General features: G+C 43.2%; 1 protein-coding gene across 8 annotated transcripts in view; it reads right to left on the reverse strand.

Moving 5' to 3' along the window:
• The window catches only part of FRMD4A (FERM domain containing 4A), a 406,427-nt gene that overhangs the window by 131,552 nt on the left and 262,543 nt on the right, over positions 1-12,332 (reverse strand). For all 8 annotated transcript variants that reach the window (XM_077337977.1, XM_077337979.1, XM_077337975.1 and 5 more), the window contains one exon: positions 6,012-6,077. In XM_077337977.1, coding sequence (XP_077194092.1) covers positions 6,012-6,077 — 66 coding nt within the window. The remainder of the gene's footprint in view (positions 1-6,011; positions 6,078-12,332) is intronic.

A 12,332-nucleotide genomic window follows, 5' to 3' on the forward strand; every position in this document is an offset into this window, starting at 1 on the left:
CCTAACTGTTACCAGTTGGGTTTCAATGGTTCCAGTTCTAGACCCTCCCTCCCTTTTGGTCTTTGAACTAGAGTTGCCCCAGGTCGGGATACCCTGCAAGTTCTCCTTATGCAAACAGGCCCTGCTGTTCGGCATTTTCAAAAAGAGGCTTCTTTCTGATTCCATTTTTGATCAAAGTTTTTTCAGACTTACTACACTTGTGGCAAAATAAAGCATGGGGGAAGTGCTTTTTAAAAACATCTGTGTAGTACACCCTGACAGATGGATGATCCTTCCCCCCCCCCCAAATGAGTGAAGTTTCATTTGACAAATGGGGGTTTCCTGCCTTTCCTCTCCAGAAATACTGCCTGATTACCAGCTCTAGGCTAGGAAATTCCTGGAGATTTGGTGGTAATCTATGAAGAAAGCAAAGTTCAGGGAGGGGAAAGACCTTAGCAGGGATGTGATCCTATAGACTCCAACCATGTCCTCCGAGGAACTGATCTCTGTAGTCTGGAGATCAGTTGTAATTTGAGGGAATCTCCAGACTCCACCTGGATCTTGGCAACCCTACTTGAGAGGTTCAGGGGACCTTTGGGAGGTGCCATGGGGGAAGTGCTGTGTGAGGGGATTTGCTTAAATATGGAAGAGAACTTTATCTTGAAGTACTCCCTTCCCATTGCATTTTGCACTGGTATAGCACAAAAACACACAAAAAAGCAAAAATAAATAAATAAAGAAATTAAAAGACGCTTGCTCCTGGGGAGGAAAGTTATGGCAAATCTAGACAGCATCCTAAAAAGCAGAGACATCACCCTGCCAACAAAAGTGCATTTAGTCAAGACTATGGTATTCCAGGTTGCAATGTATGGCTGCGAAAGTTGGACCATAAGGAAGGCCGAGTGTCAAAGAATTAAGGCTTTTGAACTCTGGTGCTGGAGAAGACTCTTGTGAGTCCCTTGGACTAGTGGTCCCCAACCTTTTTATCACTGAGGATCAGTCAACAAGTGACAATTTTACTGAGACCCGGGGGGGGGGTAGTCTTTTGCCGAGGGACATTGCCACTGCCTGAGCCCCTGCTCCACTTCCTTTCCCACCGGTGCCCCTGACTTCTGGCCGCCCACTGGGGGCGCAGTGCCACGCTGCGCAGTGCCACGCTGAAGGGGAGCCCCAGCTATGGCGGCCCCCGGAGAGCACAAAAGGTGAGCCAGCGGCAGAGTGGCAGGGCAGCCCCCGAGGCAGGACCCGGGGATGAGGACGAGGAAGAGCTGCGGCCCGGTACCGACTGATCTATGGACTGGTACTAGTCCCCAGCCCGGGGGTTGGGGACCTCTGCCTTGGACTGCAAGGCAAACAAACCAGTCAGTCCTAGGGGAGATCAGCCCTGACTGTTCCTTAGAAGGCCAGATCCTGAGGATGAAACTCAAATACTTTGGCCACCTCATGAGAAGGGAGGACTCCCTAATGCTGGGAGCAATTGAGGGCAAAAGAAGAAGGGGGCGACAGAGAATGAGGTGGCTGGATGGAGTCACTGAAGCAGTCGGTGCAAATTTAAAAGGACTCCGGGGAATGGTAGAGGACAAGAAGGTCTGGAGGATCATTGTCCATGGGGTTGCGATGGGTCGGACACGACTTCACACCTAACAACAACAACAGCACAAAAACTATGTTTCTATTATGTGATCTGTTTACACAGATTACTGGCATGGTACACAGTGAAACTAATAAGTTTGCAACAAGAAACACCTACAGACTTATGTTGATGAGAGAAAAAAAATGAAAACATCTCTTAAGGCAGAAGCTGTATCTTTCCAGCCAGGGACACTTGGCAGTTTTTCATACAGACTTCTTTGTCTCAAAACAGGGCCCAGGAACATCTGTCTGACATTGGGCAAAGGATAGGTAAATTTTTATGCATGTCTGACAATGATCTATTTATGAAAAAAAAGCTTGGTACATTTTTTCCTGCTCTGGAACTTCCTGCATTCCTCAGCCATGTTTTACAAATTTGCAAAACTGGCGCATAAATTTCAAACAGGTTTTGTGGCACAGTAGTGTTTCTTTTTACAAGGACTGCCTCTGCCAGGAAGGATACATAATCACCTTTGTTGCTCTGCTTCCTGAACAGCACATCTTTCCATTGTCTGGTATAATCTTCCATATAAACTCAATAATTTACTAATATTAACAGGCCCTCTTCCCACTGATATCTTGTACTTAAAACAAGAAAAATTCCCAAAATGTTATCCAAGTATGATTTTTCATGAAGAATTCCTAGGCTGGTACAGATGATGCCTAAATGTTTAAAACTCATATGTTAAAAAGTGGAATCATGTCCAAACCTCAGAACATACCAGAGATCCAGCTTAGATCTAGTCTGGAGAGTCAGGTTGGATTCCCCACTCCTCCAGATGCAGTAGCTAAGGGACCCTGGGTTAGTCAGTACTCAAAACACTCCTGTCAGAGCGCTCTCAGCCCCACCTACCTCACAGGGTGTCTGTTGTGTGGAGAGGAAGAGAAGGCAATTGTAAGCCACTTTGATTCCTTCAGGTAGTGAAAAAGCAGGGTATAAAAACAAACTCTTCTTCTTCTGCCCCATTTCCAGGGCCACCAGCCCAATTGCATAGAGCTCATTACTATACATCACATAACTTGCTGATGTTATTAATACTCCATCTTTCTTCTCAAGGAGGACTCAACTTATACCATCATCCCCCCATTTTATACTCACAAGAACCTTATGAAGTAGGTTAGTTTGAGCGTGTGTGACTACGGCAGAGGGAGGATTCGAAACTGAGTCTCCCAGATTGTAGTCCAACACTGGCTTTGTATGGGGATGATCCTCTCCTCTCACCTATTACTTTTTATCTCATCCTTTCTCCTAGGAGCTCAAAGTGCTACACATGGTACAGATGTTCCACTCCCTCAGTTTATCCCTACAACAAAACTCTGAGGTAGGTTAGTTTGAGAGAATGGCTGGCCACTGCTCATCCACTGAATAGGCTGAATAGAAATCTGAACCCAGATCTCCTTGGTTAGTAAATCAATCTATCGGATTGTCTCTCACTTGAAGCCTCAACCAAACAAGCGCTCACTAGGAAAATTACTTTTTGATAAGGACTGTAAAGAGCAAAAATGTCTTTTTAGGGCTATTCTCTCAAAGTTTACTCCCTTCCTCCCAGCCTGCCTATTATCTGCTGCCCCTTTTGGTTTTGAAATAACCCTGTCCAGCCATCTGCACAATACAAAGCAGTCCTGAAATGCATTTCCTGTGATTCAAATCATTTTCAAAAGGCCCCCATTCATCTTCTTCCTTTTTTGCTAGAATGAGGCTAACATTCAGCGTGGCTCACCCCAAGAATGCCCGTTGAGGGACAGGAATTTAAGTGCTGTGTGTTTCATTTCCTGTTTCTGACTGCACCAGGCAGCTGACATTTTCTAACCATTTTGTTTAACCCTTTGGAGACTTCTTCTGAGAACCTGTGGGCTACACTGGGCAAGAGAGTGAGCTGGGAAGACTCTCATTCAAAAACTCAGCTCAGATGTGAACTCACTACACAGCTGTATGAAATCCATTCTCCCTTAGCTGTCCTGATAGTTAACAGCCCACCTCACAAGTTGTTTGAGACAATATGTGCAAGATAGATACTAACACTCACCCTATCTTACTGTACCAGGAGTCCCCAAAATGATGCCCATAACTGCTATAGTGGCCACCTAATATTTTTGGAAAGTGAGCAGAGCTTATGCTCAGCAGGCTTCTGATCAGCCATGAGAGATCTGATTGTGCAGATCTTATCATTAATCAGAAGTGATTTGGCCAAAGCAGCAACAATAAAAATGGTTTATATAATGGCAAGATCTGTACAGTGGAATTAGGTTTTAGCAGAGTGAATGGGCACTGCTACGTCAAGAACAAGAAACAAAATTTATGTAATGTCTTTACAATCCTGTCATATGGAAACAATTTGTGCTTTTAGGTTATTGGGGTGGTTTCCCATTATGATTCTGGTTGGGTTATAGGCTAAAATAGATTTCTGGGCCCTTGGCAGTGTGTCAATACACGGAAGTTCCTTTGGAAGCAAATCCCACAAACTAATTGTTGAGAGAACTTCTCCACTTCATTCCTTGCTAGAACTGGGACCCCCCCCCCCCCAGTGAAGCTGATTGGCAGACCAACCTAGTTTCCTTCTTTGACCGAGTGATGGGTTTATTAGATCGTGGAAACTCAGTGGATGTTGTTTACCTAGATTTCAGTAAGGCATTTGACAGGGATCCCCATGATGATCTGATGAGTAAACTGGAGGACTGCAGGCTGGATGTTCGGATGCATAGATGGATAGGGAACTGGCTAGAAAACTGCACCCAAAGAGTAGATGTCAATTGTATTTTATCAGAGTGGAGGGAGCTGAACAATGGAGTGCCACAGGGCTCAGTACTTTTTTAAATCAATTATTTGGATGAGAGGAGACTCCTCATTAAATTTGAGGATGATACCAAATTGGGAGGAGCAGTGAACAGCCCAGAAGATGCAATTCAATAAGGAGAAATGTAGAGTTCTACATCTGCGTCACAAAACTCAGAATCATGCATACAGGATGGGAGATATACTTCTGGGTAGCAGTGTGTGTGAATATCATTGTGGGAAACTGTAAGCTAAATATGAGCAGACAGTGTGATGTGATGGTAAAGAAGGCAAACACAGTGTTGGGCTGTATCAACAGGCATCACATCAAAATCACAAGATGTCATAGTCCTGCTGTATACCACATTGGTCAGACCCCACCTAGAGTATCGTGTGCAGTTCTGGAGACCTCACTTCAAAAAGGATGTGGAGAAAATTAAATGAGTTTAGAGGAGAGCGACAAGAATGATCCAGGGCCTTGGGACCAAGCCCTATGTGGAAAGGCTGAGGGACTTGGGAATGATCAGCCTGGAGAAGAGGGGGCTGAGAGGGGACATGATAGCCCTCTTTAAGTATTTGAAAGGCTGTCACATAGAGAAGGGCAGGGAAAGGTTCCTGTTGGCAGCAGAGGTTCCTGTTGGCAGCATAGTAATGGGTTTAAACTACATGGGGAACGATATTTGCTAGATAGCAGGGAAAACATTTTTCACAGCCAGAGTAGTTAAGCAGTGGAATCAACTGCCTAAGGAGGTAGGGAGCTCCCTCTCGCTGCCAGTCTTTAGACAGTGGCTGGGCAGATACTTATCCTGGATGCTTTAGGCTGATCCTGCATTGAGCAGGGGGTTGGACTAGATGGCCTGTATTACCCCTTCCAACCCTATGATTCTATCTAGATATTGTTTTCCTCCACAAATATCTGTTGTGTGCACATTTCACCCTACAAACTTTCCTGTAGCAAATCATCACAAAGAGGCTACAATCCTTCTCCCTGACATGATTAAGTTTCTATCTGCAGGAATATTTTTGTTTGGAGAAGTATGCTGTTATGGGAGCCTCCTGAGTTCAGATTTTATTCCTCAAAAAAAAGGAGGTCTCAAACTCAAATCATGGCCACATACCCCTTGTAGCGCAATCATGTGCTATAAATTTAATGTGACACCCAGCCTACCCATATTTAGGTCATTTTACCCACTCATAGAAGCCCAGTCATCTCAGAGATGGTAGATGGCAGCTCTTCAAAACTGGAGCTTTTTTGCACTGACAGACAGCTAGTGCGGGCAACAGAAGATGCAGAGGCATCAAGGGAGTTAAAACTGGGCCAGAACATGGTGAGTGATGTCTCATCCTTGGCCTGAAAAAAAGAAGGCCATAGCCTTTTAATTATCTGATATCTGAAAGAGCTCCACCAGCATAAAAATGGAATTATTAACCCCTTTGAAGGAAAAGCAGATTTCCTTTCTAGGTCTCCTATCTATGCACTGATGAACCTCGATTCTGTTGAGACAGCGAATCAAAACCCAAAGGAAGCTGACAAATGGGGATGCCATTAATTAAATTTAAAACTTTTTTGCAATGCGGAGGGGGCCAGATGTGGCACGCACTCAAATCTGCAGATGCAATTTCTTACCTGTACAAGTAGTTCCAGCTTCCTGTCATCAAGAAGGTGCACTTGACACCGGCGGCCCTCCGTCATCTAAAAGAAATATAGATAAAAAGAGAGAGAGAATTTCAGGGGATGTTTCATTCACAAGCTTGGAAAACACAGCAAGTTTCTGCTAATATTCAGAATACTTCTTCGCTCCAAACACTATCATAGTGAAAATATTCCCATTCACTGTTTAGCTTCCTCTGGTACTGGCAAAAAGAAAAGTTTGAAATGAGAAAACAAAACTAAACACATCACTCTCGTAACTGCTGATGGGTGACAAAGGTTGCCACTGTTTGACTCAGCACTATGAACAAGGATTATTCCCATGTGCAAAGAGAGTTTATGATGCAGGAGAGGCCCTTGTGCTGGCAAAAACAGAATAACATATGGCATTTATCACATGTGGTTCCCACTGTCATTAGAGTTTTCCAACTTACTGGGATAGCCCAGCCTAGCCTGATCTCATCAGATCCTGTAAGTTACACAGGGTTGACCCTAGTCAGTACTCAAATGTTAGATCACCAAGGAAATCCAGAGTTGTTATGCAGAGACACACAATGGCAAACTACCTAAAAGGGTGTCATAAATCGGCTGTGACTTGATGGCACTTTCCACCAAAAAGTCAGATTTTGGTCCTTTCTTTACAGTGGGCAAATCCCCACTTCCAAAATGATGCAGCTGCTGGGCAGGCTCCCTCCCAGGCTTGCCACGGATCATGCCCTCACAGCAGGCCCATGTGGACAGAAAAGAGTCCCGGCTCCTCCCTGCCCTAAGGTGGCCTAGGGAGAGCAAAGAATTCCCTGGCCGGCTTTGCTGTGCCACAGACTGAAGCATTCATTTATATTTTGCAAGGAGGTGGGATCGCATGGAATGCAGTCCCACCCTCCTGCAAAATAAACCCTCTGTCACTGCTTTGTTTCTGGGGGGGGACGACACATTTTATATGTCCCCTGAGAGGACACATTATGACGCTGGAGTGGATTTGGTGCCGAAATGTGCCCCCTACTGCACTGGCGGCAGCTCAGCTCGGCCACCACCATGTGGAATGGGCCTGGATGATCTTGAGCCCATCATTCTCTTTCTGCCTAGCCTACCTTCCAGGGTTGTTGTGGTAGAATAAGGGAGAACTATGTACATTGCCCTATAATTAGTGGTAAAAAGCGGGGTAATATGTGACAGTTGCATATGAACACAGTGCTGTCTCTGAACAATCACTTTGGATGAGAAGACAGCTTTCCATTCTGTGTCTATTATCATGAAGTTTAGATTTGCCATATTTTCTTAATATTGTGGCAATGTGGAATTTCTAGAGAACAAACTACTTCTTTGCAAGGAAGAAGAAGCATTACCTGACGTGAGATAATCTCCAGATGCAGAGCAAATTCCTAACTACATGTCTTATGAAGGAATTAAGGTTATGTTATGTATTTGTCAAGTTACTTTAGCATATAGCAATGGCAGAAATTACCCAGTAGCCTCTTATCACATGAAGGATTCTGCATATGGTATTTTCTGGTCTACATTAATACCTCAGCTATGCTGGTATCCTCAGAGTTACTCAAGGGATGAATTGAGGACCTGGATTGTCATGCAGAAAGATAAAGATTAGGCAAAACTATACTTCTTATGAGATAATTCAATGTATTCTGAAACACTAAGTCTAATTAGGATGGAATAAAGTTTTTGAAAGTCCACTATCCTTTACTGACAAAGTAAGGCACTTTCCCACTTGCAAAGGGGAAAGGAAGCTTTTAAGAGATTCTATACAGAGAAGCAGATGCATAAAATGACTGGACATACATTATGTGCTTCTTTCTCACTTGCTGGGTTCTACAGTAACATACAAGATATTCATTCAATACCGCAGAAAGGAAATTCTTCTTAAATAAAGTTACTTGGTATCTCCCACAACTTGGACCCTGCATTAAGAATGGATTTTTTTTTAACATCAATGTAAAATTTTAAATCTCATTTACAGACTGCCTGGCCCAAATATTTACACAGTAGATTTCTGGTCTAAGGATGTATCCAGAAAAGAGAGCAATTGTTTTTCTTAGCTCCACAAACCATCTCTGCAATTTAGTGCCTGACACATTCATCTTGTCTGCAACTCCAAACACTAGCTGGAAGAATCCAAGAAGCTGTCTTCAGTGCAACCTGGGAAACAACAGCAAAACCAGGGTGAAGGTCAGCCTTCCACTAAGTGATTACCAGGGTGAACTGTCTGTGAAAGCTTATGAATGCAGCACACAAAAGAGTGGTATGTTTGCTTTTAAAAAGCAGCTAAAACAGCTACAAATGAATCTGTTCAATAACATCATGCCCAAGATGTTTTAGTGGGTGAAATAGTTCCCCTGCTAAATAACTCAAAGGCACAAAATGCAAGCATCTATGTGATACATTTCCCAGCAAAGTTTGTTAGTCTGCAGGTAGAATAAAAAGAGGTTGTATGCTTTCTTCCATGCCTAAATTAAAATTGAAAATTACAGGACTCAGGACTAATAGATTCTGTCATTATGAGATTGGCGGCCATGGGCTTCATCTGCCCGTTTTTTCCCTCCCTTGTTGGGTAGATTTATATGGATTTTCACTGCATCTTCTTGTTGTGGTGTTTTTATGTCTATGGATTTAAGGGATTTTATTGGGATTTTTATGCAGACGTTTTGTGACCCGCCACAAGCCATTTGGGAGTGGCGGGCAACAAATAAATAAATAAATAAAACAATGGAAAATAGTATGAAATGGAGAGCACTTGTAGTAAAGCTTTGGTCCCCTGTGAACAATGGGAGTGGGAAGCGGCAAATTAGCAAGGGTGGCCATTCTGACCAAGGGAAGGAAACCTTGCCCCCACTCTGAATTGCCTTCATAATATCCAGTTGGCTGCCTCATAGAGGGATGGCACCATGCAGGACACACAGTCCTTGATCTGCTGTGATCCCACTACCAGTACGACAGCAGACATGCAAAAAAGTATGTCATTTATGTATCTGCCAAGAGGAGCAACAAAAAGCTGCAAAAATACATCACATGCTCTATGTCATTTTAGCCTCCCTTTTCACATCCCAAAGTTCACTTTTTCAGCATTCAGTCAGTCTGAATATTTATGCACGGGTTTCTCTTTAAACCATGCATGTGTTCAAACATTTGCTTTGTCTATAGGATGTAATCCATGCCTCTATTAAGCCAGAAATGTCTAGTTTAAAATAAATATAACTCTCCCTGAAGTAGACTATCAGCTCAAAAGCTGAAATATAGCCGAACCCTTTGTTATCTGCCCCAATGAAGACACAGAGTTTAGCCATGTGTTGAAGTACCCAGTGAGAGCTTCCAAATGACCAATGCCCTCTCATTACTACTATGATGCAACTGCTCACAAAGGACTTCTCATTTAGGGTTCATCCCATGGGAATCCTCCCAAAACTCACATTAGGGTGTTAAACTTTGAATCAGAACTGGCTGTTAGAGATCGCAGTACTGGAAGCAACAAAGCAATCAGGCGTTGGAATCCTTGGTCCAAATCCACCTCCGATCTTGCCGAGCAGCAGTCGCTACTGTATTACTAAGAGCCTTTTCAGCCCCTGCTCCCAGAAAAGAATACCAATGTCCCTTACGAGATTTTTGTAAGGGTTGCTCAGCTGTGGACATTCAAAAAGCAAGATAGAAAGGCAAAGCATCATTATAGTTCCTGCACTTTTCAAGGGAGTTGGAAATAATTCTTGTATTTATATACTGCCCTTCCCTGGGGGCTCATGCAGACCACACAGTTCTCAATCAGCTATGATCCCACTACCAGTAAGACGGCAGGCAAGAAGACACAGCAGTCTGAATGGCTCCTTGTATTGCTATAACTAGTGGGAATAAAAGGAATCTCCTCTTAGACACTTTAATTTTGTTCATCCACTTCTGGTTCCCAGCCAGAAAAATGTATGTTTACATTTAACACAGCTAATCATAAAGATGATTGTTAACTGATATCCTGTGGGATTTTGGCATAGCAATGCCTGCTTTAGATCTGAGTCACAAAGATACTAAATTTATGTAGGAGACCTTTGACTGCAATGGAATTTTCTTCCAAGTGTACTTAGAAGGATGTTTGGCCCAATGCACACTATCACATGGGAACTTTATTCCTGGGCTGTATTGCTTCAGATTGAAGATGCTGGACAATACATGTTTGAATGCTTCCCTCCCAACACACAAAATCTACACCAAGAAAACAAGCACGTCTGGGAGAAGGACAGGGAAGACCTTTCTCTCTGGTGTCTGGCATGCAAAGAGTTTTTTATTATGGGGAAAAAAACTGATATAGTTCTCCTTCCTCTGCTTTGAAGGGGCCTGAGATGAATTTTACCACATGATAAATTGATTTATAGGCCTGGTTTCAATTTGTCTGTATTCAGTCAATACAGGCTTGATTTTAATAATGGTTATGCTTCTGTTTAAACAATAAGCCAGTAATTTTTTTAAAGGCACTCTGAAATGTATATATGTCTATCAACCTCTAAGGATCATAGTTTCCTCTCAAAGGAAAATATGATTACAAAAATTGAAAAGTTAACAGAGATGATGCACAGAATATTTCCAAAGATCTAATAATGGTTTTTCCTCAAACATTTTAATCTCCTCAGATGTTGTTCCAGTAAGGGGATATTATATATCCAGTTCAATACACAGTACAATTTACTACTACCATATCATTTTAATAACAAAATATTTGGTAAAAAGAGGAGACCTTATTAGCAGCTGGATACCTTTATGATGAAGAAACTTCCAGCTTTTAAGAATGAGCACAATGACAACAAAGGCACATTTTGCTCAAATGAGGCTGAATGAAAGTGCAGCTTTTTAGTAATTATGCTCTTTGTTTCTCAACAATATCAGCATCAACACCAGTGTAATATCTTGCAGCAGGCCAACCCCATAGATGCAAATAGATTTTAACTAGAAGTGCACTTTGAGGAATGATCTATGCTAACATATTGCCTCTAGGAGAATATGAAACTGAACCAATCAAGCATTTGTCCCAGTTTGAAAGCCATAACCTGGAACAGGAACAGAGTGGCCTACAGGTGCATCTGATGCCCTTTTTCTCTGTAAGTCACTGAGGGCCTTTACGCACGGGGATCTTTGTTGCAAATTGTTTGCGGAATGAAAAATCGCCATTTAAAATAGTGGAATTCGTCGTTGTGCATACCTGCCTTTGTAGTGGAATCAGTTGCGTTTTTTAGCGTTTCCCACAGGCTTCCGGTCTCGGCAGAAATTGCTAGAAAGGAAGCGCTATTGCCAAGCTCGTCCCGCCCCTGGCCGTCAAGCAGCCAATGGGCAGCCATTAGCATGCTCCCAAACAGCCCCTTTCCCTTTAAGAAAGGTTTAAAAAAAAAAAAACAGACCCATAGCAACGAATCTAGGTAGATTCGTTGCAACGGAGAGACCCATCCAGCTGCCTAATGTGAGCTGTCGTTTGATCGTATGATCGTTGCCACGCTGCCTCGAGTGATAAAAAAAAAATCCCCCCCCCCCTCTCACGGGCCCGATTTTCGGCTGAATTAATGTGTAAAAAATAAAGGGACTTTATTTCAGCAAACGGGCTTTTATGTGGTTTGTGCTTAGTGACTAAAGGTAAAGGACTGAAGCCAGGGAAGCCTCTAAACAGAAAGAGGCTCGCTGGTGCGTTTATCCCCGCTCGCTCGGAGAAAAAAAAATGGCGATCGCTTCGCCGGAAGTTTGGAGGACAGGCTCAGGAGGAGGGACTTTGAAGAAACCGCAACAATGGTAACGCACAGGTCTTTATCGCTAGTGTTACAGATTGTTTGCAAGAGTGTAGCGCTTTCCGGAGGGTGAATCCACTTTTTGGGATTCCCCTGAAAGCGCTACAACGAAGCGCTTTTTGCTGATCGGTTTCAGGAGTGTTGCAGATTGTCTACGACGTCGTGCGTTAAGGCAAATCAATAGCGTTTCCAATTAGCAACCATTGTGCGATTTTGAAGCCGTGCAAAAAGCCCCTGAGTCTACAGCCACTGTGTCCCTTTAGGGCTGCCAACCTCAATGTGGGGATTACAAGGCATCTCCAAACCATAGAGATCAATTACCCTAGACAAAATGGCAGCTTTGGAGAATATAGCATCCAAACCTGCTGAATTCCCTCCCCTCCCCAGGATCTGCCCCCAAATCTCTAGGAATATCCCAATCTGCACATGGATACATGTTCAAGAGCAGCACATTTAGATTCTACGTATGTGTTCTTCATTTCTATTTGATCTCAAACTGCCTTATGCTAAATCCGTATAACCCAGTGCTGTC

This window comes from Paroedura picta, chromosome 5, assembly GCF_049243985.1.
Source record: "Paroedura picta isolate Pp20150507F chromosome 5, Ppicta_v3.0, whole genome shotgun sequence".
NCBI lineage: Eukaryota > Metazoa > Chordata > Lepidosauria > Squamata > Gekkonidae > Paroedura > Paroedura picta.